Below are 26,032 nucleotides of genomic sequence, written 5' to 3'. Positions count from 1 at the left end.
CATAAATGAGGATCCTGCCTAGATTTATTGGCTGTACCTGGACTCCGTGACTTGCGGACATCCTGCTTAAATTCATCCTTCTAGAATGGCCTTGAAATACGTTCTATAAATCCAACTTGATAATTTTATAATCAGAAATACTGTTTTATCCTTACTGCAGGAGCTTATTAAAATACTGTTTAAAATGCAGCATGTTTTATTCAGACGTGAGGATTAAGAATAAATCCTAAAATGTAATTAGAGTGGAGGAAAGTTCTAAAAAAAGGAATCAGAATGTTCCCCTCGTAGTGCTCACTGAGGCAGATGAGAAGCAGGGATTGGTGTCCACACAAAATTCAAAAATTCTGTTTTAAAACTTTGAACAAATCAAAAGCTTATATTATAAAGCAGTTACTTTTATAGTAATATTTGATGAAATTTTAAATTATAAGGAATACAGTTAGAGTAATGGACTGTTTTATAAAGCCTAGCTTGAGATATATTTAATAAGATGATACTTGATTACATTTATGAGGGAAAAATTCTTGCAGGAGGTTAAGAAAAATCAATTGTGACAGGTTGCCATTTTCACGCCATTCATAATAATAAGTTGCTCAGAGCAAGAACAGCAAGGATGAAATGATAATGCAGCTTGCTTCCAGCGGTTATTATAATCCCTTGGGCATATTGATTTGTGTTTCTAATAAAAAGATGCTTTCGAATGTCTCATTGACAGACAGACAGGTGATATGTGCCATTATGTGAATTAGAGCCTCTTTTATCTGAATAGTTGTAAAGGCATTTGAGATAATAGAGCCCAAATAGGATCAGCCATGGTGTACTTTGCAAGTTGAAATATCAGACTGTTTTGAGACTAGCTCTTTTATTTTTAAAAGAGCAGTTTATTAATATTTTAAAAGTTGTGTTTTATATTAAAATTTTACAGTAGAAAGACATTACTCTCTTCTTGTGGTTGTATACAATCACTGCACCCCTTAATTGTTCTAATAGTTGCCTTCTTGAGTAATAAAATATTTTTGGATTTAAATACTTGTTTAAAAATGGGATCATGTGGTTCACAAAAGAGCTACATGTTGTGGAATATGGTATTACAGTCAATCCACAGAGACAGAAAGGCTTCGGGAGTGCTTTTTTTGGATAACTGTTATTAATATTAAAAAATCATAGTGTTTCAAAGCCTCATCAGGAGAAGATTAACTCAAGAAACAAACCTCCAATAAAGTAATTCAGTGGCACATAGACAAGACCCCGTGTGGCCCTCGGAGCTGTGACAGCACACACCGCCTCGTTGCACTTGTTCAGCCGCGCACTCGGATATTACAGCTGCTCACAATTAAAAGTTGTGTTTCTTCATCAGCAGTGTGAATATAAATAAACTTATAATTTCAGGAAAGCAATACAGAGGCAAGACGCTGAATGAAGAAGCAGTCCTAATGATAACCTCTGAGACATAATGCTCTATCAGAGTGTACAGCGAACATCTCAACCGGAAAACTTGGATTCAGGCCCTAGTTCCTTTTAAATATGAATTTGATTGTAAGGCAGGTGTTCTGAATAGGAAACAGCATGTTTGTTATTTAAAGTAAATACTTTGTACCACTAAAAAGACAAGTTTTCACATTAATTTCTGAATGAGGTCTTACTTGTCATTTGTTGTATATAAAGTAAGTAGTAATTGCTAGTATGTCAAGACCTTGATGCTGGGAAAGATTGAGGGCAGGAGGAAAAGACGGCGACAGAGGATGAGATGGTTTGATGGCATTATTAACTCAGTGGATGTGAGTTTGAGCAAACTCCGGGAAGTACGGAAAAACAGAGAAGCCTAGTGTGTTGCAGTCCGTGGGGTCACAAAGTCGGACACGACTGAGTGACTGAACAACAACATTTCTGAACTAAATTCCCTAGAATCGGTTTCTTAACAGAGAAGTACAATTTATTCAAGAAACAAATAACTGTTTTCATAAGTGCCTTTGTATTTTGAAACCCTTGATCCCTTGTCCTGGGGCCATGAAGACTGTTGGAAATAAGTGGGACTTGTAATGACTGCTTTATCATGACATTTCCATCTTAATTTATATAAGCTCACAAAACTTACTCCCAGGAGCATTTCTGATGAAGGCCTTTCAGTGTGGGTGAGAAATATGGTCCGAAAGATGTAGTGAGATGGAAAATGAGCAACTTGGAAACCTTCTGGATAGAACCAGAGTGGATGGATGACTGTGTCGTGAACAAAGACAGCAGAGGAAGACGAGGTTTTCCTATTGTTTTCAGATTCTCATGGTACATTTCACCTTCCCAGGAGGGCTGGCGCCCGGGGACCGTGGTGGGTACCTGGGGTGTAGTGCCCTAGGTTGTTAGGCAGAGGGGGTCCCTTCATGGTCACCATGAAGAGAAACAGGTCATGAGCAGCGTGGGTTCAGAAGCAGACTTGGTTGGGGAAGATTTGAAGCCAGGGGTCAGCTGGAAGAGAAGGGAAGTCACTTGGTTTGCTTGCTGTGTGGGAAGGTAGAGGGGATGGGCAGGACCCTTCTGCCCCCACCGTGCTTCCTGCTTCTTGAGAGAAGCTAGCCAGGGGAAGACTTGTCTGCCCCCCAGCAGGGTGTGCGGGGTGCCTGTCTGTGGGGCCATCATGGGTGACGACCCCAGCGGGGGCGTGGAGGCCTGAGTTCCAGCCCAGCCCCTCCCCATGCCCACTGGCTGCGTGTGTGGGAGCACCTGACCCGCTGCCACCCATGGGCCCTGGCGACGCTGATCTGGTGCCCACTCCGGGGGCAGCCTCAGGCTCCATGCCTCGTCCTGGTGCCGCTGCCGTCTCAGCCTCCTGCACGGTGCCCACCCGTTACTGAACGCTCACAGTACTTAGCAGTGGTTCACGGTTTTCCCTCCATAGTTACTGAACTAATAATTTGAAAATAAGTGTATTCCTCAGAAACACATCTGGTTTCAACTTAATTGTCTTTTCACATGCCTAAAAATGTATTCTGGATGTCATTATTAAAAGAAACTCCAGTATGTTGACATTAGAGTAGCAGCTGTACCCAACTTTCTTTTTTACAACTGCATTAACTGAGCATGTATATGATACATTTAACATGAAATTAAATAGCTTTCTTTTCCCCTATGTAATTAGCATTTTCATCTAATAATTTCCTTTTGCAAAACTTTAAAATATATCATGTGAGTTTGACTTTTCCCACTGTAATAAGCTGCTAAGTGGCTAAGATTTCTTTTTGAGGGACAGTTATTCACATCAAACATTTCTGAAAGGCTTGGGTTTTTTTATGTTTGTTTATTTTTTTTAATTTTATTGAAATTGAGTTGATTTACAATGTTGTGTTAGTTCCCCCTGTACAGCAAAGTGACTCACTTATATATATACATACATCACACTTTCAGATTCTTTTCCCATGTAGAGCATCACAGAGTATTGAGAAGAGTTCCCTGTGTGCAGTAGGTCCTTTTTAGTTATCTATTTTATATATAGTAGTGTGTATATGTCAGTCCCAATTTCCTAATTTATCCCTCCCCTGACTACCCCCTTGGTAACCATAAGTTTGTTTTCTACACCTGTGACTCTGTTTCTGTTTTGTAAATAAGTTCATTTGTACCATTATTTTAGATTCCACATATAAGCAACATAATATATTTGTCTTTCTCTGACTTACTTCGCTAAGTGTGGCTGCTTCTTAAACTGCTTCAGTTCAGTTCAGTCGCTCAGTCGTGTCCAACTCTTTGTGACCCCATGAATCACAGCACACCAGGCCTCCCTGTCCATAACCATCTCCCGAAGTTCACTCAAACTCATGTCCTTTGAGTCGGTGATGCCATCCAGCCATCTCATCCTCTGTCATCCCCTTCTCCTCCTGCCCCCAATCCCTCCCAGCATCAGAGTCTTTTCCAGTGAGTCAGCTCTTCGCATGAGGTGGCCAAAGTACTGGAGTTTCAGCTTTAGCATCATTCCTTCCAAAGAAATCCCAGGCTTGATTTCCTTTAGAATGGACTGGTTGGATCTCCTTGCAGTCCAAGGGACTCTCAAGAGTCTTCTCCAACACCACAGTTTAAAAGCATCAATTTTTCAGCACTCAGCTTTCTTCACAGTCCAACTCTCACATCCACACATGACTACTGGAAAAACCATAGCCTTGACTATGGTTGGCAAAGTAATGTCTCTGCTTTTCAATATGCTATCTAGGTTGGTCATAACTTTTCTTTCAAGGAGTAAGCGTCTTTTAATTTCATGGCTGCAGTTACCATCTGCAGTGATTTTGGAGCCCAAAAGAATAAAGTCTGACACTGTTTCCACTGTTTCCCCATCTATTTCCCATGAAGTGATGGAACCGGATGCCATGATCTTCGTTTTCTGAATGTTGAGCTTTAAGCCAACTTTTTCAGTCTCCTCTTTCACTTTCATCAAGAGGCTTTTTAGTTCCTGTTCACTTTCTGCCATAAGGGTGGTGTCATCTGCATATCTGAGGTTATTGATATTTCTCCTGGCAATCTTGATTCCAGCTTGTGTTTCTTCCAGTCTAGCGTTTCTCATGATGTACTCTGCATAGAAGTTAAATAAGCAGAGTGACAACATACAGCCTTCACGTACTCCTTTTCCTATTTGGAACCAGTCTGTTGTTCCATGTCCAGTTCTAACTATTGCTTCCTGACCTGCATATAGGTTTCTCAAGAGGCAGGTCAGGTGGTCTGGTATTCCCATCTCTTTCAGAATTTTCCACAGTTTATTGTGATCCACACAATCAAAGGCTTTGGTGTATTCAGTAAAGCAGAAATAGATGTTTTTCTGGAACTCTCTTGCTTTTTCAGTGATCCAGTGGATGTTGGCGATTTCATCTCTGGTTCCTCTGCTTTTTCTAAAACCAGCTTGAACATCTGGAAGTCCACAGTTAACGTATTGCTGAAGCCTGGCGTGGAGAATTTTGAGCATTACTATACTAGCGTGTGAGATGAGTGCAATTATGCAGTAGTTTGAGCATTCTTTGGCATTGCCTTTCTTTGGGATTGGAATGAAAAGTGACCTTTTCCAGTCCTGTGGCCACTGCTGAGTTTTCCAAATTTGCTGGCATATTGAGTGCAGCACTTTCACAGCATCATCTTTCAGGATTTGAAATAGCTCAACTGGAATTCCATCACCTCCACTAGCTTTGTTCGTAGTGATGCTTTCTAAGGCCTTGACTTCACATTGCTTAATACCATCAAAATCAAATATTTTTTTTGAGGCATTGAAGTTAGAAGAAAATTTTTTAAGCCCTATTATTTGCACCCAATTAGAATATAAAACTTCTATGAGGCAAATGACCACAAGGTAATAAGTGTTAGTTTATCAGTAGGATAAATTAATTACAATGTAAATTGTAATTGGTGTGCCAGTGTATTTCTTAGTAATATTTTCAAGAGACAATAGGGTAACAAGCCCAAAATGTACTAGTGAAGGTTAATTAGTCCTCTCCACCAGTGAACAGCACCTTCTGTAAAAAGCTTCAGTAAAATATACTAGTTGAAGTACTTGCTCATTAACACTTTAAATTTTGGTCTGGTGGCGACATCCTAGGAAGGCCTCTGGATGGGGCAGCCTCGGCAGTGCCCTTCTAGGTCCGTCCCTCCCAGCGTGCCCCTGCCTCCCTGGTTCGCTGTTGCATCGCGATGCTGCTGTGCTGAGAGCATTAAGTGGAGAGGAGATACAAAAGGAACCTGGTCCGATGGGGGTGCTCACAGTCTGTTGGGCGCTTCACTTCTTCTGACCAGCTTCATCCTGTTAGTTAGCAGTGCTGGGTACTGTGTGAGCTGGCTTAGTTCGGGTTAGTTAATGAGGATGGGTTAGTTTGTTCTGTAGACTGGAGAGTGGGCTCATTAGAATTTATGCTACGAGACCTTGAAAGACCAGGGTCCATTGCTGAAGACTCAGTGCATGTTTGTGAAGTCACTTCATTTCTGGAGGAGGAAAGAGTACTGGAAATACCTGCTCTGACCAGGAGGGGCTAGAGAGGCAGCTGTAATGAGATGCTGATGGGGCCGCAGAGGAGCAGGTACCGCTGGGGCACCTGAAGCTCTTTTGCTTCCCTTGAAATGTTGACATTTCTGAGCAAGCCAGCGAAATCCCGTTATAGACAGAACTGCAGCTAAGCAATCCTTTTTTATTATTCTGTTTTTGAAGCTGATTTAGTTTACAAAATTTTATACTTTCAAAACAGATAAAGCAGAGGAATCGTTTACATTAAAAGTTATGAATTTATGAAAAGGTGGCACCTAACACTCTAAAAGAACTTAAATTTTTTTTTTGTTTGTTTGTTTTGGAGTGGGAAGAAGGGAGGATTTATCACTTGCAGCAAGTAGGGAGAACACTGGGGATCTTTCACAAAGCAGGGTCTCAGATTGAAAATTCTCGAAGTCCTTTAACACACAGTCTTTGTGTGTTTTATGCAGTGGCACAACAAAAATGTTTGTTCCTAGAACTTTGAAAATGCACTACTGCGCAAGTAGGTAAACACTTAATAAACGGCTACTTTAGATGGCGCTTGCTGTGCTGGCATTAAGGACAATTGTTTCAAATGTTGCAAGTGAGGTGATTTCACAGTTAATGGACACATTTAGGAAGCTAGGACTAGAACTTAGATGTGTGTCTCCTAGCTCAAAGTCACCCCTCTGTTTCTGCTCACTTGTCTGTTAGTGCTGGTGTAAAGGAGGAGGCCCCTTGGCTCCTGCAGTAGTGGTGACAGCTGACGCCATGTTATGTGCGGCGTGGAAACCCTCCCAGGGCTGCGAATAAAGGCATAAAAATGAGACACAGGAAAAATGACAGGTGTAACATCACTACCTACAGTTCATTAACCTGTGGAAATGAGCAACTGGTGTACCATACACTTCGGAGAAGGATTTGTTTTGTTCTAAATGAATATTTAGTCATTTGAGCAACAATTTTCTTAAGTTAAAGTCAATAATTTGTTTTTTTATTACAATTACAAAAATTGTTCCATAGCCTTAAGATACAGACATGGTCTGAAACACACAATATAGAGAACAGAATTTTCATAATAGATCAATTTAATATGTTTTTAATTCCAAGCGATATAAAAAATGACTGCTTCCAAGGTTTAATTTCAGTCTGAGTTGCTGCCTTTGCCCTGTACTTGAGATGAGCGTGGAGACGCTGCAGTGCCTTATTTCAGGGGGTGGGTGTGTGCCTTGGCCTGGTGAGCAGTGAGCTCAGTGCCGAGGAATGTGCTGTAGATCGCAGACGGGAGTCGGGCTGAGCCTCCTCGCATCCTTGAGCAGCACTCAGTCCTCTCTGGAGGTGACGCTCTCAGCTTTGGCTTTCTGGATGACGGTCATGACAATTTTAAAGGTAATTTATGGTTGCTAATTAAGCAAAACAAAAGTAAATTCTTTTAAAGTATCACATGATTTGCACAATTTCATTCAGTTCATGTGTTCTGTCCTTGTAAGGATGTGTGGAATGCTAGGTTGTGACTGCACGTTCTCTTAACGCTGAGTTAATGCATTAAGGACAGAAAGCAGGACGCTCATGGTCCACATCCTCTACAAAGTAAGGGTAACGTCAGGAGAGATTTCAAGTGTAGGATTTAAAAGTGGCTGAAGAGTAGTTTAAATGTTTTCCCCTGGAATGATTATAATTAGTTCAAGAATATAAAAGTGTTGCTTGTTATTTTGTTGTGTATCCGTGCTCAGCCGTGTCCGACTCCTTGCAACCCCATGGTGTGTAGCCCGCCAGGCTCCTCTGACCATGGGATTCTCCAGGCAAGAAGACTGGAGCGGGTTGCCATGCAAGATCCTCCAGGGGATCCTCCCGAGCCAGTGGTGGAACCCACATCTCCCACATCTCCTGTGTCGGCAGTGGGCTCTTTGCCACTGAGCCACCAGGGAAGCCCGCTATTTTCTTAGTGCTACACTGTTAGCTTTCAGACTAAAATGTGAGTTGCTTGGTCATTCTTTTAACATCCAGGAAGGCCAGTTTCTCCCCTTGCTGGTCCAGCCTGCTTCTGCCTGTTGTCTGATCTGAACTTCTCTGTTAGTTCTGGTTGTCGTGTGCTGGTCCAGCTAGTTGCTGCTGTTACTGTTGATATAAAGTTGTTGCTTTCTGTTTACTGTTTACGTGCAGGTTGTGTTTCTTACTAGTAAATGGAGTGTAAGCGCTCCGTGGCCACTCAGTGGGTCACTTCTCTCTAGAATGCCCGCCACTGCAGCGCTGCCCTTGCTCCCCCGCAGACCTGCCCCATGTGGGGCTTCGCGCGGAGCAGTTAGGATGCAGATGCAGGCTCACCTCCCTCCAGGAGCCATCGCCCTCTGTCCACGTGGCAGACGCATTAACAGACGGTGTGAAACTCACTTGACCTTGATAGCCTTCATGTTCATAGGGGTTTGGGGAGCACTGAAAACCGACCCTCTGGCTTGTGAGGGATGCCTGACTGAGGGGAGCCAGCCTTGTGCGGAGGGAGACCCCCGTGTCCCAAGTTGGCAGCCTGGACCAGAGTGGCTCAGCGTGACTGGCTGTGCATTTTGGGGGAAGCGGCAGGAGCTGGGGGCTGAAGAAGCAGTCGAGGGTTTATCCCCCAAGGGTCTCCCATGCCGCTGATGCTGGAGCCACGTCTGGAGCCAGGCCCACGGGCCCAGCAGAGACACAGAGGCCAGTTGCTCTGATAGCTCCAAGCACGGCTGGTATAAAAGATGAGGTGGAAAGCCTGTTAGGTCTGTGGGACCCACTTCATACTGTTGAACATCGAGGCCTATGTAGCCTATGGAAGGAGACACGACACCGGACACTTCAGAGATGCTCAAAAATTAATTAGGGGCACAAGAGAACTGAGTATTTTAAAATACTAACATAAAGAAAAAATATAGTAGTCTGGTGCTCCGAGTTTGAGTTCTATACCTGAGATATTGTGGGCTCAGGTCCAGACCACTGCAGCAAAGTCACACGAATTTGGGGTTTCCCAGTGCATATAAAAGTTAGGTTTACACTACACTGTAGTCTAGTAAGTGTTCACTAGCATTATATCTAAAAAACAAAGTATATGCCTTCATTAGAAATACTTTATTGCTAAGAAACGCCGACCATCTGCACCTTCAGCGAGTCTTAGTAGTAACATCAGAGGTCACTGATCCCAGATCACTTTAGCAAGTCTGATAACAATAAAAAAGTTTGAAATATTGTGAGGATTTCCAAAACACGACAGAGACATGAAGTGAGCAGATGCTAGAGAAACAGCACGGACAGACTTGCCGGACACGAGGTCACCGCAGACCTTCAGCTTTCCGTGTGACTGTCCAACAGGGCTGTCCTGCTCTGGTGGAGAAGCAGGGGCCCGAGTCCCCAGCTGCGCTTTGCTGTCTGGGCCCTCGGAGGCCATGCAGAGGAGGTGAGGGGCAGCAGCGGGCGGGCCCCACGTGCCCAAGGCTCCTGTCCACAGAGTGCTGCCCCTGTGCCGGGCCCGCCCCGCCAGCCCCGCGCCTCGGCGCTGCCTCCGTGTCCAGCCAAGCCGCGGGGCCTGGCCACTGGAAACCGTCGCCTCTTCCAGGGTCACCCTCAGAGGCTGTCCCTCCAGGCCCTGCAGCAGGAAAGACCGAGTGGACAGAGAATTGCTGCCCATCCCCCAGACCCAGAGACACCCGGTGCAGCCCTGGCCTCCCGGCGTGGGCGCCACAGGAGCCCCAAGCCGCCAGCTGTGGGAAAGCCACACAGCCTGTGGACGAAGTGCTGGGGGGCGAGTGCGGCTCAACCACCCTGGGCTGCAGTGCGGGTGGTGCCCAAGGTCCCAGAAGGGGCTCCTCCCTCCTCTGGGAGGCACAGCAGACTGAGGAGCAGGCCCTGAGCGACAGGCACAGTCATGGACTGGACTGCCTGCCCCCATCCCCTCATCCGCCCAGTCCCTGTAGGGTAGGATCGAGAAGCGCCCGTGAAGGTGACCTGGGCGAGCCGCTCTTTCCCTACCCTGCACCTCCATACCCGCAGGGCTCCAGCTGAGAGAGCCCTAAGACATGGACTCTGAGAAGCCGCCCTTCAGGAGCCCAGAGTTGGCAGGGGCTCGCTCGGGGCACTGGCGGAGCTGGCCGCCTCAGTCACCACGGCTGCAGCAGCGTCTGACATTCTGGTCCCGCCCGGGCTGACGTAGAGCCTCTCGCTGAGGCTCGTCACCTCAGCGCTTATTGCCTGCTTGCTAAGTCACTCAGTCCTGGCTGACTCTTTGCGACCCCGTGGACTGTAGCCCACCAGGCTTTTCCATCCATGGGGTTCCCTAGGCAGGAACACTGGCGTTTTTTATCGGATGCTACTGTGTGTCACACTGTGAGTACACATTACAAGCCGTAGACTAAAGGGGAGGGCAGGCAGTCTGAGAAGGCAAGCGTCAGGCCCGGCTACCAGACGGGGAATGTGGAGGAAGTCAGGTCAGCACGCTAAGGGCCTCGAGAAGGGGAGTGGACAGCATGCCCAGACAGGCACGGGAGCATCAGCGGGGAGGCAGAAACTGTGGGAAGTCGAGGTCAGCGTAGCCGAAAGCGAGAGTGCCCACGAGAGATTACAGGAGCCGGGACGGGAGACATGGCCGCAGACGGGACCCGTGAGTGGGAAGATAACATTGGAGGAACTTCCAGGCCGAGAAGCCAAATGAAGGAAGAATGAAGAAGGGGGACACACAACAGGACAGAGCACCCGCGGGTGTGTGTCCTCAGCAGGCGTGGGGCACCGATGCGGGGGCAGCAGCTGGGCAGCCGGAGGGGAGCAGAGAGTGAAATGGCCGAGGGCTTTCTCGCCTGGATGACAGACCGGGTGCCCGGGAGCACCAGGAGCACCAGGGCGGGCGAGTGCCCCAGAGCCCCAGCCCCGGGCTCGGGCCTTCTAGCTGTGGCCGACCAGCCCGGGAAGTGAAGGCACAGGACGCTTCCCGCCACGCGGGGTTGAGGGTCTGGGGTGGTGGTCTCGTCACTCAGGACGCTGGGGCGAGGCAGGGATGTGGCCTGGGCTGCGAGCAGGGACGGTCCTGCTGACTGTGGCCCAAGGGTGGCAGGGCCTGGCTGGACGCTTCTGAGTCCGGAGTGAACACATCCAAGCAGGCCAAGTCTAGAGCATGGGGTCCGCTCTCCTCTGCCCTTCTGCAGCCCCGCTCGCTGGAGACGATGCCGCAGACCACGGCAGGGCCCTGCAGATATGAGCAGGATCCCCCACCCCAGCTGGAGTCAGTGGTGCGCTTTCCCGACATGCCATGGAGGACAGGGGCTTCCTGCCCCGCCCGCCGAGCTGGTTCTGGCTGTGGTCCGGGCGGCCCGCTGACCGTGTGGAGTCTGCAGTCACAGACTCAGGCTGAGCCTGTGGGCGGGGTTTCCTGAGCTGGCCTCCCGTCAGCGCTCTTGTGTTAACGATCTTAGGTGGATGTATGTGTTGTTTCCTCAGCTGTTCACTCGTTTTCAGAAATTCCAAGTGTGCTTTCTGTTTAGCAGCTTTGAGGTCATTAGATCCAGTCTTGAACCTTACCTCGTCGTCCTCCTGGTATCTGACCGACGAGGCCTCTGCCCGCCGGGCTGGCCGCTGCTGGGCAGAGGAGTCCACAGCAAAGCCTGCGTGCCACGCGGCAGAAAGCCCCCCAGGCAGCGGGCTCCGCAGGGAGCACGCAGGCCAGGGGCTTTGCCTTTGAGCTGCTTCACCAGAGAAAGACGCGGGCCTCACCAAGCGCATGCTTTCTCTGCTCCCGTGGCCGCGGTGTTTAATCACTTTGTTTTGGCTCTCGTTCTTTTCCCAAAGTACAGTAGCTGATGCCAGTTGAGGAAGTTTCACCACTGCTAAATAAAAACAGTGAAAGAAAGCATTTTGATAAGATCTGAGCAGTCTTCATTTCATGAACCTGATGGAAGTTTGTGTAGTAATGGACATTCCAGCCACAGATCTAATGATGAGAGCAGAAATATTATCATTTCTGGTTCACATCAGCCAGCCAGGGAAGCCCAGCTGTTGTCAGGGGCCAGGAGCTGCGAGCTTGGCCACACACCTCAGCTCCATGGGCTGAACGAGAAACTAACCAGGCGGGACTGGGGCCAAGTAACAGAAGCTACGCAAAAGCACCTGGCAAACTGTGAAGGCCGTTGGCTTGGAGATTGCCAAGGTCATAAGGAATCAGAAAGTGATCAGTTATAAACAACTGAAACCAAAATGAAGCTGCTTTATGTTACTCGTGTGGAGTTAATCTTATTAAGGTAAATTGGTTATGCATTTTGTTTGCTTGTCTGAAGCATGTTTTTTCACGTAGAACACAGACCAGTGAGTCCGGTGCTGACGTGGCAGTGATGGTGCCTTCCCTGTCGAGATGCCAAAGTCTTTCTGAAATCTCGCTGTTCCTGGCTCCTGGCTCCAGCCCTGCCACAAAATCCCCAGCCTTTATTTTTCAGGGAGAAGGCTTGACACGTCACCTGGAGATTTCCAAGGCCTTTTCTAGCTCACTGGTGCCCTTTCATGGTGCCGCCTGTCCCGTGCTCCTGGGGTTCTCCTCGCCTCAGTGATCAGCCAGGTGCCTGGGGGCTCTGGTTGTGAATGGCCTGCCCCCAAGGGAGAACCTGGGGTGTATTTTGCCGTAAGACTGTTCACGACCAATTACTAGAACTCTAGCTCTTTTAGTTTAGGGCAACGTCTTTCGTCATTAGGTGCAAGTTTTTAACAGCTAATACATGTACTCACGTTTAAAATCAGGGTGGTCCAAGTGATAGACACGTTTGGTATCAGAGTTGTGACCTAGCAGTTGTCTTCCAGTGGCTGAATAAACTTGGGTCTGAGAGCTTTCAAGTGTGGAAGTCGCCTGACACAGGGCTTCCTCCTGGAAGGTTTGCTGGTGCAGAGCGCTCCTGTTGCCTGCTACGGCAGGCCCTCACAGAGGTGGTATGAGCACAGCTCGCCGTGGGCGGTGCGGGGCCTCCTGGCTCGGGCTCGCGTGCCCCGGGGAGAAAGCCCAGTTTGGGCTGAGCGTTCTCAGGAAGAGCAGTTCTCAGCTGGTTTGCATTTAATACACGCGGTGGGAAGGATGGTGACCGCCTTGTGAAAGTTATGGTTTCTCTGAGTCCAAGTGTGTTGTCGCGCTATGATTTGTTTTCATGGCCCTGGCGCTCAGCAGCCGATTAGGCTGGTGGGATCGTTTCCACAGCATTCTGCAGAAGACTCCTTTAATCCTGTTCCTCAAGCAGATAAGCTTTGCTTGGAGCACTCGCCTGTAGCACCATATTATATTAATGTATTTTACTTGTAATTTAGAGAACAAGAAGAATGCCCCGATCTGAAGGCTAAGCTGTCCCCCATGGCACTGGCACAGCTGATAATCGCGAACTAGAAAGATGTGTATATCAAATAGTTTACAAAATGAAGCCAGCTGTGTTTCCCTACATACTGAGGCTTCCTGACATGCATCATTAAACCTTATTAGCTACTTCCTTTTACAAAGATTCTTGTAGTCTTGAACATTGCATATTAACATTTTCTGCCCCTCCAACTGGAAATTATTTGCTTTATTGTAGAGTGTCAACTTGCTCTGGTTTCTGATGCGTTCTAATTGGTACTTTAGAGTATAATCATCGTGCGATACCACGCCATGCATTTCTTTATTTGGAAATTAATACAGACCTTTTCACTTTATCTGTCAATCTGGGCAACTTTTCACACAATTCCCAACTCTTGGGATTGCTTACAAGCCATTAAGTATGAAATTGTTCATAAAATGTCTTTGAAGATGTATCACAAAAATTTTAGATGGTTTAAAGTATGTTACATTTTGCCGAAATACTAGTAATAAACCTCTTAAATAGACAGTTAATAATAAAAGGGTAATTAGGAAGATGAAAAGTTTATTTAAGCATATGATATTAGTCATTTAAAATTTTCAGTAAATCTGCTAAATTCCATTTTCCTCTCAAAAGAATGCACATCATGAGAACCATGGATTTTGACATTGATTCAAAGTCAGGTGTCAGGTGTTGCTGCTGCTGCTGCTAAGTCGCTTCAGTCGTGTCCGACTCTGTGCGACCCCATAGACAGCAGCCCATCAGGCTTCCTGGTCCCTGGGATTCTCCAGGCAAGAACACTGGAGTGGGTTGCCATTTCCTTCTCCAATGCATGAAAGTGAAAAGTGAAAGTGAAGTCGTTCAGTCGTGTCCAACTCTGAGCAACCCCATGGACTGCAGCCTGCCAGGCTCCTCAGGGCAGTACCTTTCCTCATCCTTTCCCCTTCCCGCCATCCTCTGCCTGCATCCCTCACTGCCTTATGAAGTGAGTACGTTTACCCATTATTAACCATGGTGGGTCAGAGCAGGGACAGGTTGAGAGCAGCCCTGAGGGCCAGGGTTTCTGTATCTTTACCCATGTTTAACATAATCATAAAGAGATGATATGCATTTCACTGAGAATTTCAGGAGTTCAGTGAAACAGTGATCATAGCTTTGTTTCCAGTAAATATCTTAGACACAGATCTTGTCACGTCAGCTAATGACTCTTGATTTAAAAACACTACTGAGTGGTTTTATGTCAGGATGGGTGCCAGATATCTGGAGATTGGGGTGGAGACCTTAAGTGGTCCATAAATCCCCACACATTTACACAATAACCCCAGCAGCAATGCAGGGGCAGGTGACACTGTCTGATCACTGGCTGTGTGATGCGATGTAGGTTCTTGCTGCACCAAGCCGCCCGCAGAGAACCGGATGTGAAACACGCTGAACTCAGCTCTACCACACACAGCACGCAGGCATTAAGGGTTTTCCTGCTAATCATCTTTTTTGCTTTCTAACACACTATAACTTAGAATTAACAACTTTATACTACCATGTATGGGACGGAAGTAGTCCATAATGGAACCAGACTTCATGGACTCTATTATATATAAAAATTGTTAACTAATGCCTAATACATTCCCTGGCACAAACCTGTAAAAATATGTTTTACTTGTTGGTTTGCCAAAGGAAGAGTTTAGATGGTGACATTTGGAGTCACTGAACAAATCTCTGTTGTGGGAACTCATCTTTATCATGACCTCTTCCGAAAAAACTTTAGGGCTGGAAGTTAAAGTTTCACTGTAAATTAATGACCTTGTTTACTGATAAAATTTAACCATTCCGTTTCCCAAAATTTTATTAGGAAAATTATGCAGGTAGAGGGTGTTCCCCACCTCCACCCCCCAATTCATTCACTTTAAAAAAAACAACTGTTCGGGCCGTGTCCCAGGCAAGCTCCAGGAAGTGGGTTGGTCTGGTACCTGACTGCTCAGCTGTTCCCCATGCCTCCTGCTCCAGGGGGACCACCAGGGGCGGCCGGGCACTTGCTTTTCTTGGGAAGAGGCATGTTCTGATCTGATGTGTCTTCTAAATCCCAGCCTTCTCCATCGCCTGTGGTCCCACAGTTCCAAGCCAGTAGCAGGAGTAATTCCTGCAGTGTCCCTTCTGAGTGCCAGGAAGTACTTGTTTCAGCTCTTCGCAGAGTTCAGAGGGCACTCTCACAGGAGGACCCTGTGCCGGGGACCCTGGTGTGGCAGCGTGAGAAGCTCTGGCGATGTGTTCAGTCATCTCTGAGTGAGCAGTCCCAGAGCCCAGATGTTAATAGCAGTATTATTAATGTGCTTAAAGGAGAAGATTACCTTCTAATTCAGTAATATACTTCATAAATTATATTTCAGAGTGTATCTTAAGGATGTTTCTAGAACACACACATACGCACAATGATACTTAAAATAAGGGACTTGCTACATGTAGGAGAAAATAAAAAACTACGTGTGCACGTACCTCCCAGAAGAAAACTGTAAATACTGTAGTCTCTTCAGTATGAGAAATCCACCAGAAAACAAAAGGTAATGACTGCCCATATTTCAGCAGATTTACAGCACTTTCTTACTGAGTCTATTAAAATTTTAAGATTCCTAGTAAAAGCCTTTCTTTAAAAATATCAGGACCATTTAGAGTTTTTATTAGAAAGAAAATCTATTTTTCATGTTTCAAGGGAAAAAAGGATTACCAAGAGTGTGGGGACTTTCAAAATCTTTGAAGAAATATAAAATAAAACAAAGTTCCTTAGCATACCAGTGACCACACACAAAACTTGCTCTTACTGGCATTTTTCCAGACTTTTTTTTTTTTTAAAAAAACACAGTTACTAATCCCTAAACTCATGGGTATTGTGCTTTTAGATAGTAAGAATTCAAGAGTAGGTTAATGCTATTTGTAAAATATCTGTTAAAGTAAATATTAAATTACCAGAATAAACTGCTTATTTAATTAGACTAAATTGAAATCAAATGCCTGACCTCAAATTTCACTTATATGAATGTTGAATGTTGAAGTTTCTGGTGTCAGTGGATAACTTAGGCTGTTGGTGCAATTATTTTGAGTTGGTGGGTGGTCTTGGCAAAACCAGTTAAAACTGATAGCTTACTACATTGTTAAGACAAAGATAAGGTAAATATATGCAGGGTCTCAAAACCACTAATTTAAGCTGTTACAACTTTATTGACTTAATTTGTAGATCCAAATCTTTTTTTCCTAAAAGCCTTAGCACTATACTGTTGTACTGGTTACCTACGGTATTTTGGGTGTCATATCTTTAAATATGATTCTTTATTTGCTAGAAGTTTTTATTTAGGAAATCTCCCCCTGTATGTAGTTTATCATGTTAAAGTCTATAAATTCTGTCTTTGATTCTTCATGGCAACATAGATATTTAGGGTAATTTTTTCATTAATAAAACTAGGATAACGTATTAAATTTACTGAATTGGCTGATTGAAGATCAAAGTTCTGCTTCATGAAAAGGCGGCTTTCAGCAGTCAGGGGAGAAAAAGGCATCAAACTTGAGCGCCCTCTGCTGGGGAAGCCACAACATGGTGCTCCTTGGCTTTCGCTTTCTCTTCCCAGTAAGGAAGTGTTACTGTATAAGCGGCAAGTAGCCGAACGGCAGCCGGAAACATGGCGGCCGCGCGCGCGGATCACACTCAGCAGCGTTCGGATGACAGCGACTCGCAAGGTGCAGTCACCTTGCATCCCTGGCTTTTCAGTGAGCTGTGTGGGCTGTTGGAAGATAAGACCAGACTACTGCCCATTAGAAAACTGGTTTCAAATATTCAGTGCTATAGATTTTAATGTAGGTTGTGTACATAGAGTACAAATTAAATTTACAAATAGTTGCCAGACTGTTCTGCGTATTTATATTTACTCATTTTTGGTTTTAAATATGGCTTTGACGTGTCACAAGTTGAACCTATTTGAAATAATTTAATGATTATTAAAAACATTTTACCACTTAGAGTCACTATATTGCTTTAAATCTGATGACTTTTTAATATACTGGTTATGCTTTTATAAAGGCTCTGCTATAACAGATGCTGTCGGATAGTAACAGGCTTGGCCAAATTATCCTACATGAATGTGTAAGTCAGTCTGAATTTCGGAAAAAAAGATCTGACGTGTGTATATGTGTATGTACACATGTTCATAGATAACGTGTCATGTTCTGGCAGTTTTGACAGTTATGAAATGTTGAGTGGATACGTTTTATAGCAAATGCCCGAACCAGTATTGAAATTTCTCAAATGATCTGGAAGGTTGAATGTTTGAAAAGACAGCTTCATTCTTCATTCATGAAGCCCCCTTCAAACTCAGCAAGTAATCTTTTTGTAGGTTTTAGGAATAATTTCACCCCTAACAACATGTTTATTGTGTCTGGCTGGCAGACTGGTCTGATGGCATGCATCGCCCTGAAAACTGAGCTGATCGGCACCAAGGTTGTGTCAGCTCCCGGAGGGCGCATGCTGGGTCCCTCCTCCTTTTGAGTTTCTCACAGTAATATGGAAAGCGCTATACTTCCTGGTTCAGTAGCTGAGCTTTGCATTAAGGCTTTTTTTGTTTACATGAAAAATACAGCAACCCCATTTTATTTTTGAATGTTAAATATTAAGAAATGTGTGATAATATATGGTAAGCAAGGAAAAAAATCCTAAAATGCTAAACATAGAATAGTCTGGCAAAATTTATTTGTAGGCAAAAATGTATAATATGAAATATTCTTTCAGTACAGACTTTTAAATGTGTATCGTAAATATAGATTTTAACTTTTAAAAATTAAGGTGATATAACATTAAGAATTATCGTGCTGATACTTATTTAGGGAGCTTTTAAAGCACAGATTATTGAGCCAAAAGACTAGAACAGCTGAAAGAAGCACTTCTTATTTTGCAGATCACTGGGGCAGTAAATGGTAATAGCCGAGTTGTCTGTGGGCAGGCGGTGCCTGCACGCAGGGCAGACACTTAGGACTAAGGCCTAACATGACTAAGGCCTAACTTAGGACTAAGTCCAAACATGAATGAATAAATAGACTAGAGAAGAAGGGAAAAAAAGATTATATGGCATCACTTTATAATTTAAAAAATACTTTAAAAACTCCAAACTGGAAAAAGTTATTGCCGTAACAGAAGTTTACATTTAGTATAAGAATTTCAGAAGTACATTACTGAAAAGTACTTATTTTTTTCTTATTTTTAAGATTCTGCTATAAGTAGAAAATATGGGACTGATTTGGTATTAAGATATTTAAAAATATGTGCTTTTCATAGTAATTTCAGGAGGTTGGTGCAGTGATCCTGTGTCAGCTTTTGCAGTCACACCCCAAATTCTGAATGATGTGGAACTGCTGGGCTGATCCCAGCATAGTTCAGCTGCTGAAAGGGAGACAGCAACGGCAGTGTCACTGTTTCCCCTAGGCCGTCTTCATCATGGAAGGTTGTACTTCGGCCTGTGTAGAGTTGTCTTTATTTGCTAGGAGATTGGAGGCTTTTCTGTTTTTCAAATTGAGATGTGTTTACAGCAAAAATACAGGACAAATTAAAATGATATTTAGCTTTTTTCAAGAGTTTAAGTTGGCTTTTTGACATCTTGCACATCATTGTTTTGTTGTTCTCGAATACCTTCGTGTAGTAGGTAAGGAAATGTGAGTTTAGAAGGAAGGGTACAGAGCTTGGATGTTCACATAACGTTAATCCAGGATAACAGCCCGTGAAGAGCAGTTGGTGATGCTTATTAATGCCTTTTGTTTTCTCTGCTACTAAGTTTTTATAACACGAGACTTCTGCATTGATTTCTTGGGGACTTGGGGGGACTTTGAGACAGGCTGGAGAGGCGCTGCGTTGCTGAGATAAGGTGGGGGTCTCATTCGTCCCCGGTGCCTTAACAAACCTGACTGATCTTTCGTTGATTAAGCAGGGTACCGTATTTACCCTTCATTGTTAGTATAAACCATTATTTTACTGAGAACCATTAGCTGTTTAAAACTTGGTACATAAATTAAAGAGGAGCTAAGTGGATTTGTGATCGCTGCCATTAGTGGCGTCTTAGATTATACAGGCAATTATTGTGCTCATTACCCCAGAGCAGCCCCTTCTCAGAGCCATTGTGGTGTCTTAGACATTATGCACAGATTTTCCCTTGGAGATTAAAATTTCCAGTAGCGTATTTAATTTTGTTATCACAGTTGTTTCAAGTAAAATAAATATTATGACAAGTGGAAGAAAATTTGCTTTACTAATATAGGAAATTACAAAAATGTTGAAAGTTACTTCCTAGTGTACTTAATTTACCTCTTCTTGTACAGTCATAATTACGTCAGCTGATTAGTAATATATGTTAGGGGTGAAGAGATTTTGAAATCGGAGTAAAAGGTACCTGGCCTGTTTAGGTGTTTTAAAAGTTTTTAAAGAAGGAAGAGATTCACATCAAAACTCAAGTTACCACCTTTATAGAATCTGTAGCTTTAGCGTTAATTAGCTTTCATGGTGAATAGTTTTTGAATCCAGATTGCATTTTAGACAAGAAGAAGAAACTTTCAAGGGTGTTCTAGAAAAATGAGTATAAAATTAATTGCAAATGACCTTTTAAAAAACAGTTGAAATACCTCTGTTCTTCTTGCTGTGTTTTGTTATAATTGACCCCCCCTCTCCAATAAGACCATACTATTGATATATACTGTAGCGTGGGTGCAGTTGTGTTCCAGGAAGAAGAGTCGTAGTTGAGAAAAGGCTCCTGAAAGATGGCAGGGAACAGCCCACTGCTGAGAAGCTGTGTGTGCTCTGCTAAACTTCTTACTCCGTCCTTTCAGCTAGAAGTGTTTGGAGAAGACAGCATGTCCGCCTTACAGGCACGTCAGGTGGCTGACCACATGTCCTCCTCCGCTGGAGGCGCATGGACACTTGAAATGTAGTGTGCATCAGAGTGCAGTGGCCGCCAGTAACATTTCAGTCCCACATGGGGCATTGTTTCAGAGGGAATGTGGTGCCCACTGCTGACTGCTTCCTCCTGCCTCTTGACAGACCTTCCTTCACTGCCGCAACGCAGGGGAAAGTGTGAGGTAGTGGTTATGCATTTTGCAAGACAGTGATTCTTTATTTTATTACAAAAAAAGACCAACTCTGGAAGGCCAGATTAAATCATTCCTTTCACTTTTTAATGGGATTTGGATGAATGGAGTAAAATATGCACTTTGCATTCATTGATAGCATCTTTACGTTGAGGTAATTGAGTCTTTTCTCCCTGACTGCATGAGTAATGACTTCATCTGACCCTCCCAAGGCCTGGAGCTCAGGCCGCCTTTGTCACCGTGGAGAACCGGGCTTTGAAACACGCTCTACTTCCCTGGCTTAATTTTTCTTCATTTTAATCCAAAACCCTATTTTTCTCAATAATTCAAGCATAAACTATGTAGTAGTTGAAGTAGTGGAGATTGCAAGGTATTTGTCCTGGTTGTGCTGGTTTTTAAATGGAGTTGATAAATCAGGCACCCAGGTCCCCACTGCCCACTCTCACGGAGACCCAGCCCCACGCTACCAGAGAAGCTTCCAGAACACCGTTCACATGGCTCATCCTAGACCAGCTGGCCCCACTGCCCACTTGCCAGGGCACTGTGCTGGAAGTGACCACCAGGAAGGCAGTGCACCCCCCGCCCCAGGGAGCGCTGCACACCTGGCCAGCCCACGTGGCCCAGGAAGGGCCTCATCCGCCGCAGGCACGTGGATGTGAGGCATCGCCAGGACCCAGGGAAAGTTTCCAGAGATCTGAGTCCAAATAGCGTGACCAGAGGCAGCCACATGTCCCAGGCCTGGGTCTGTTGGGGTGTTGGGGGGCATAGTGAGGAGCGGGGCATTGTGGAAGGGGCCAGTGGAGGGGCTGAGTCTGCAGGGTGGGGGCTTGGTGAGGGCCGGGGCCTGCTGGGGGCTGGCTCGGAGGGGTAGGGTCTGCAGACCACCCTCACCCCTCACCCCTACCCCAGGGCCCAGTGGCTCCCAGGCCACCCAGGGGACCCTGCAGTGTCTGGGTCGGGTGTGTAAGTAGGGTGCATGAGCTAAACACCCTTTGAGCCGTGTTGCTTCTGGGTACCTGTTGTCATTCCCGTTGCTTGTGCAGCCTCTTTAAAGGCTATAAGGTGTCAACCAACAGCGATGCTGATCGTCAGTTCTAAGAGGTAACTTTGTCCATAAGCCTGGTTAGAGAAGATTTCTCTCTTATAGGATATATTACTCGTGTTCATCTTATCTTTCCTACTGTTGTTGTTCAGTTGCTCAGTCATGTCTGACTTGTGACCCCATGGACTGCAGCAGCCAGGCTTCCCTGTCCTTCTCCATCTCCTGGAGCTTGCTCAGACTCGTGTCCATTGGGTCACTGATGCCATCCAGCCATCTCATCCTCTGTCATCTCCTTCTCCTCCTGCCCTCACTCTTTCCCAGCATCAGGGTCTTTTCAAATGAGTCAGCTCTTTGCATCAGGTGACCAAAGTATTGGAGCTTCAGCATCAGTCCTTCCAACGAACATTCAGGATTGATTTCCTTTAGGAATGATTAGTCTTCTGCAACACCACAGTTCAAAAGCATCAATTCTTTGGCATTCAGCCTTCTTTATGGTCCAACTCTCACATCCGTACATGACTATTGGAAAAACCATAGCTTTGAGTATACAGACCTTTGGCAAAGTAATGTCTCTGCTTTTTAATACACGTAACATGTCCTGCTAGACTGACGGTTTCTCCCCAGGTGAAATCTCGCAGTGCACTCATTTTCATAGCCTTAGCATGCATGTGTGCTCAGTCGTGTCTGACTCTTTGTGACCCCACGGACTGTAGCCCCCCAGCCTCCTCTGTCCATAGAATCTTCCAGGCAAGAATACTGAAGTGGGTTGCCGTTCCCTTCTCCAGGGAATCTTCCCAGCCCAGAGACTGACCCCTCATCTCTTGCGTCTCCTGCATTGGCAAGTGATTCTTTTACCACTGTACCACCTTCATTTTCCATAACCTTAAGAGTTGAGCAAAAAACGTAGTAGACATTTAAACTTACTTGTATAATGAATGAATTTCCTTCACTGCCACACTCAGTGGGTTTTCTGACAGAGTTTTGTGCTGTATTTTTAACTGCAAGTTCTAACATTCTCATGAGAGTTTGTGGCAAATATTAATCAAAACAAGATACACACTGAATATGTGAGGTGTAGAAAAGGCTAGGCTTTTACTGGCCAAAGAAGTGATATTTGAAAAGGCACTACAAAGTAAACTGTTATTAAGCAGCTTAGTAATTCTTCAAGTTTTAAATTTAAGGTGTTTATAAAGGTATTTGTCCTGAGTTGATAATCAGACTCCCAAGTCCTGCTGTCTTGGTAGTTTTGGTAATCATGTTTCCTTTTTTATTTCTCTTTTTCAAAATCTGTACCAGATACAGGAGAAACTCAGACGACAGATAACCTGATAGGATTCAGTTATCTGCTAGTGTCATAAAACTTAGGAGTCAGCAGCTCTGTTAACACCTGCTGGGCCCTGGCCTGAGGAGGGCAGGCTGTCTGGGCTCCCGGCACGTCCGTTAGGAGATGGGCAGTGCCAGTTTACCATGGAGGAGAGTGAGGCTTAGAGAGTGTGAGACGTTCTCCAGGGCTGCACGGCTAGTAAGCAGAGACTCAGGAGCAGGTTCTCAGCAGCAGAGAGAGCGGTCCTGGTGGTGAGGACAGTGGCAGCGTGCCCGTAGTCTCGCTCTGTCCTGGAGGCCACGCTCCCTGTGCTGAGCGCCTCCTCCCCCCAGTCGCCCAGTCACGGACGGGAAACACACCCATCTCACCCAGAGCTGCGCAGCGAGGAGGCGCAGCCAGCACTCAAACTGGCATCCTGAGGCAGCTCAGCTGTGGTGTGGCGTCCCTTCTCCTCTCTGCGGCTCTAAAGCCTTTCTGCAAAGCCCTATGCTGCCCTCCCCACGCCCCTCCCTGCCCGCCACGCCACGTTGCGCGGTGGTCTTTCAGCCATGAAACTGGGCCGGGAGGAAGACTGGGTGGAGGTTACTGGGCTGGAAAGTGAAGTTGCATGCTTCAGAAGAGCTGTGTTCTCCTAGCTCGTAGGATGGGCAGTGTTTGGATGTCTCGCCCTTTCTGCCTTCAAGATCCCGCACGGATCACACACAAAAAAAGGAATGAATTCTTACTGACATAATTTTCCCATATCTTGCTTAGCTGGGAAATAATCCACAGACGGAATCTGAGTGTCGTGTACCTTCCTGCAAGAACCTCCAGTGGAGGACTTCTGCAAATTAACTAGTTGTCGTTGCAAGCTAACTATTCCATCTGTTGCTTTTCTTCTTAATCAAGAGAAGTTCTTTTCAGAGAGGCTCTTGGCTGAGGGGGATGACAGCCAGCCAGCCTGTTCTGGCCTGGCCTGTGCAGAGGAAAAGGCACCTGTGCTCTCGCGGGAGCCAGCTGTGCGCCTGTGCGTCCCCTTCTGTCCCGCGGTGGTCATAACCTCATCGTTCAGAGAGGATCTCAGGACTTGTGTTTTCTCAGTAGCCTCTTTCTGGAAACCTTCTGGGGACCGTGACTCATTTCCAGAAATTCTCCCTAAATCTCTAGAACACTTTTTGGGAAAAACTGTAAATGTCATAAGTTTTCCCAAGAAAATGTAAAGTGAATACATCTTTGTGTTTTATTGTAATAAAGGCTAATACAAAAGAAAACTTAAGACCGTCATCCCTACCATGTATTTAGATTTGTAAAATTAGAGACACTGTGGCTCTGTGCTAATTCTGTATTTTCTTTCAGGTTGGTTTGTTGGATCTTGAACTCAACCAGCTGACCAAAGCACTATTTCTGGCCTTGGTTGCCCTCTCAGTTGTCATGGTGACCTTGCAGGGATTTGCAGGCCCCTGGTACCGCAGTCTCTTCCGCTTTCTCCTTCTCTTCTCCTACATCATTCCCATAAGGTGAGTTTAAGGATGAGGAAAACCAGTGTCTGGTTTCAGTGAATATGATGTTATTAAATGTGTTGTTCTCAGTGTGAAAGAAATGGTCCACTTAGAACTAAAGAGGGAAGATACGGGACTGACTCTAACCATGGCTGCCTCCCTTTCACTGCGGGCACTGACTCTGAGAAGTGAGCGCGTGCCTGAAACTCCCCGTTGAGAAGAAGGCGGAGGTGTCCACTCTGTTACCCTTGGTCCCAGTGCTCTGAGTGCTGGAAGGCCTGAGCCCAGAATCTGCCAGTGTGAGCCCCGCCCCCTGATGTGAGGCGCCCGCTGCCCCAACCCCAGTGGGGGCCCTGCCCCAGGACAGCCGGCCTCCCGGGGCGGAGTCTCTAGGTCTGCATGGCCCATCTCAGCTGTTGGCACACTCCCTCCAGACTGTCCTGCAGCTGCCAACAGCCGTCTCCTCCCATCTCTCTTGAGCAAACACATCTTTTCTTGGGATTTCTTAGGGGTTTTTCCTTTGTTTTCATTAATCTCGTTCTTCTTCGTTCCTTTTGCTTTTATCAGTTCTGAAATTTTATGTGGTGTCCTTCATGACTATTTCTGTTGTACAATGAGAAAGGCTGAGTTAAGAGTGCTCTTCCTTCTTTGGGGCACTTCTGTCTTTGATAGAAACCATTGAACAATATTCAGATTTTATTGCAGTTTTTTAATATGAGTATGTTTAATTTCTTTCTTCTTTTATGTAGTAAACTAACAATGTAAAGAGACTTGACATGTTTCCCCGTATCCTATTAATAGGATATACTAATTATAGTCATGAAAGTTAATATATAAGTATTTTTAAACAAAAACTAATCATTTTCTCACATTTCGATTTTGTATATTCATAGTAAAAAATTAGATAAGACCCAATAACAAGAGAAAGAAAGAAATATTATGTATAATCTCTGTTGCTGCTGCTAAGTCACTTCAGTCGTGTCCGACTCTGTGCGACCCCATAGACGGCAGCCCACCAGGCTCCCCTGTCCCTGGGATTCTCCAGGCAAGAACACTGGAGTGGGTTGCCATTTCCTTCTCCAGGGCATGAAAGTGAAAAGTGAAAGTGAAGTCGCTCAGTCGTGCCCGACTCTTAGCGACCCTATTGACTGCAGCCCACCAGGCTTCTCCATCCATGGGATTTTCCAGGCAAGAGTATTGGAGTAGCTGATGATAAATTCTGTAAGACCTTTCAGATGTGGATATACTTAAAGACTTATAAGTAAGAATGTTCATACTTACCTATACATAAGTATATTAGCATTCACACATATCCTCTTTTTAAGTCTGTATATCCTTTTAAAAAGGCTGCTTATGTGGAATTGCCCTGGCAGTCCAGTGGTTAAGACTCCATACTTCCACTGTTTGAGGCTTGGGTTCAACCCCTGCTGGGAAACTAAGACCCTGCATGCCACTGGTGGGGCCAAAAAAAAATCTGATTACAAAATGAGAAAGGTACAAGGCTGTGTGCAAATCTGGCTTCTTCTAGTTTTTCCATCAGCAGTTTTATATTTAGATTAACATGCTTAGTCAAGCTTGGAGAGACTTGCTGGACAGAAGTGTGACTGCACCTCTGTCTCTCTCTGAGATGCTCACATGCACTTCAGCGTGATACTTCTCATTTTTCATAGTGTGAGAATGCAATTACACAGGTTTAGCAGAAGGGATGAAACAGTAAAATTAAAATGTAAAACGTATAGAGGACACTGATTTAGGGGCTTAACATTTGATTCAACCAAATTTGTTTTCTCATTGCAAAGTTTC

At 45.2% G+C, this 26,032-nt stretch overlaps 1 protein-coding gene across 4 annotated transcripts in view; it reads left to right on the top strand.

Annotated features, from left to right (window-relative positions):
- ATP9B (ATPase phospholipid transporting 9B (putative)) overlaps positions 1-26,032 on the top strand; it is a 154,051-nt gene that overhangs the window by 86,592 nt on the left and 41,427 nt on the right. For all 4 annotated transcript variants that reach the window (XM_018039529.1, XM_018039527.1, XM_018039528.1 and 1 more), the window contains one exon: positions 24,087-24,247. In XM_018039529.1, the coding sequence (XP_017895018.1) occupies positions 24,087-24,247 (161 nt within the window). The remainder of the gene's footprint in view (positions 1-24,086; positions 24,248-26,032) is intronic.

The sequence above is a fragment of the Capra hircus genome, chromosome 24 (assembly GCF_001704415.2).
Source record: "Capra hircus breed San Clemente chromosome 24, ASM170441v1, whole genome shotgun sequence".
Lineage (NCBI taxonomy): Eukaryota > Metazoa > Chordata > Mammalia > Artiodactyla > Bovidae > Capra > Capra hircus.
This window is presented reverse-complemented; position numbering and strand designations above follow the sequence as displayed.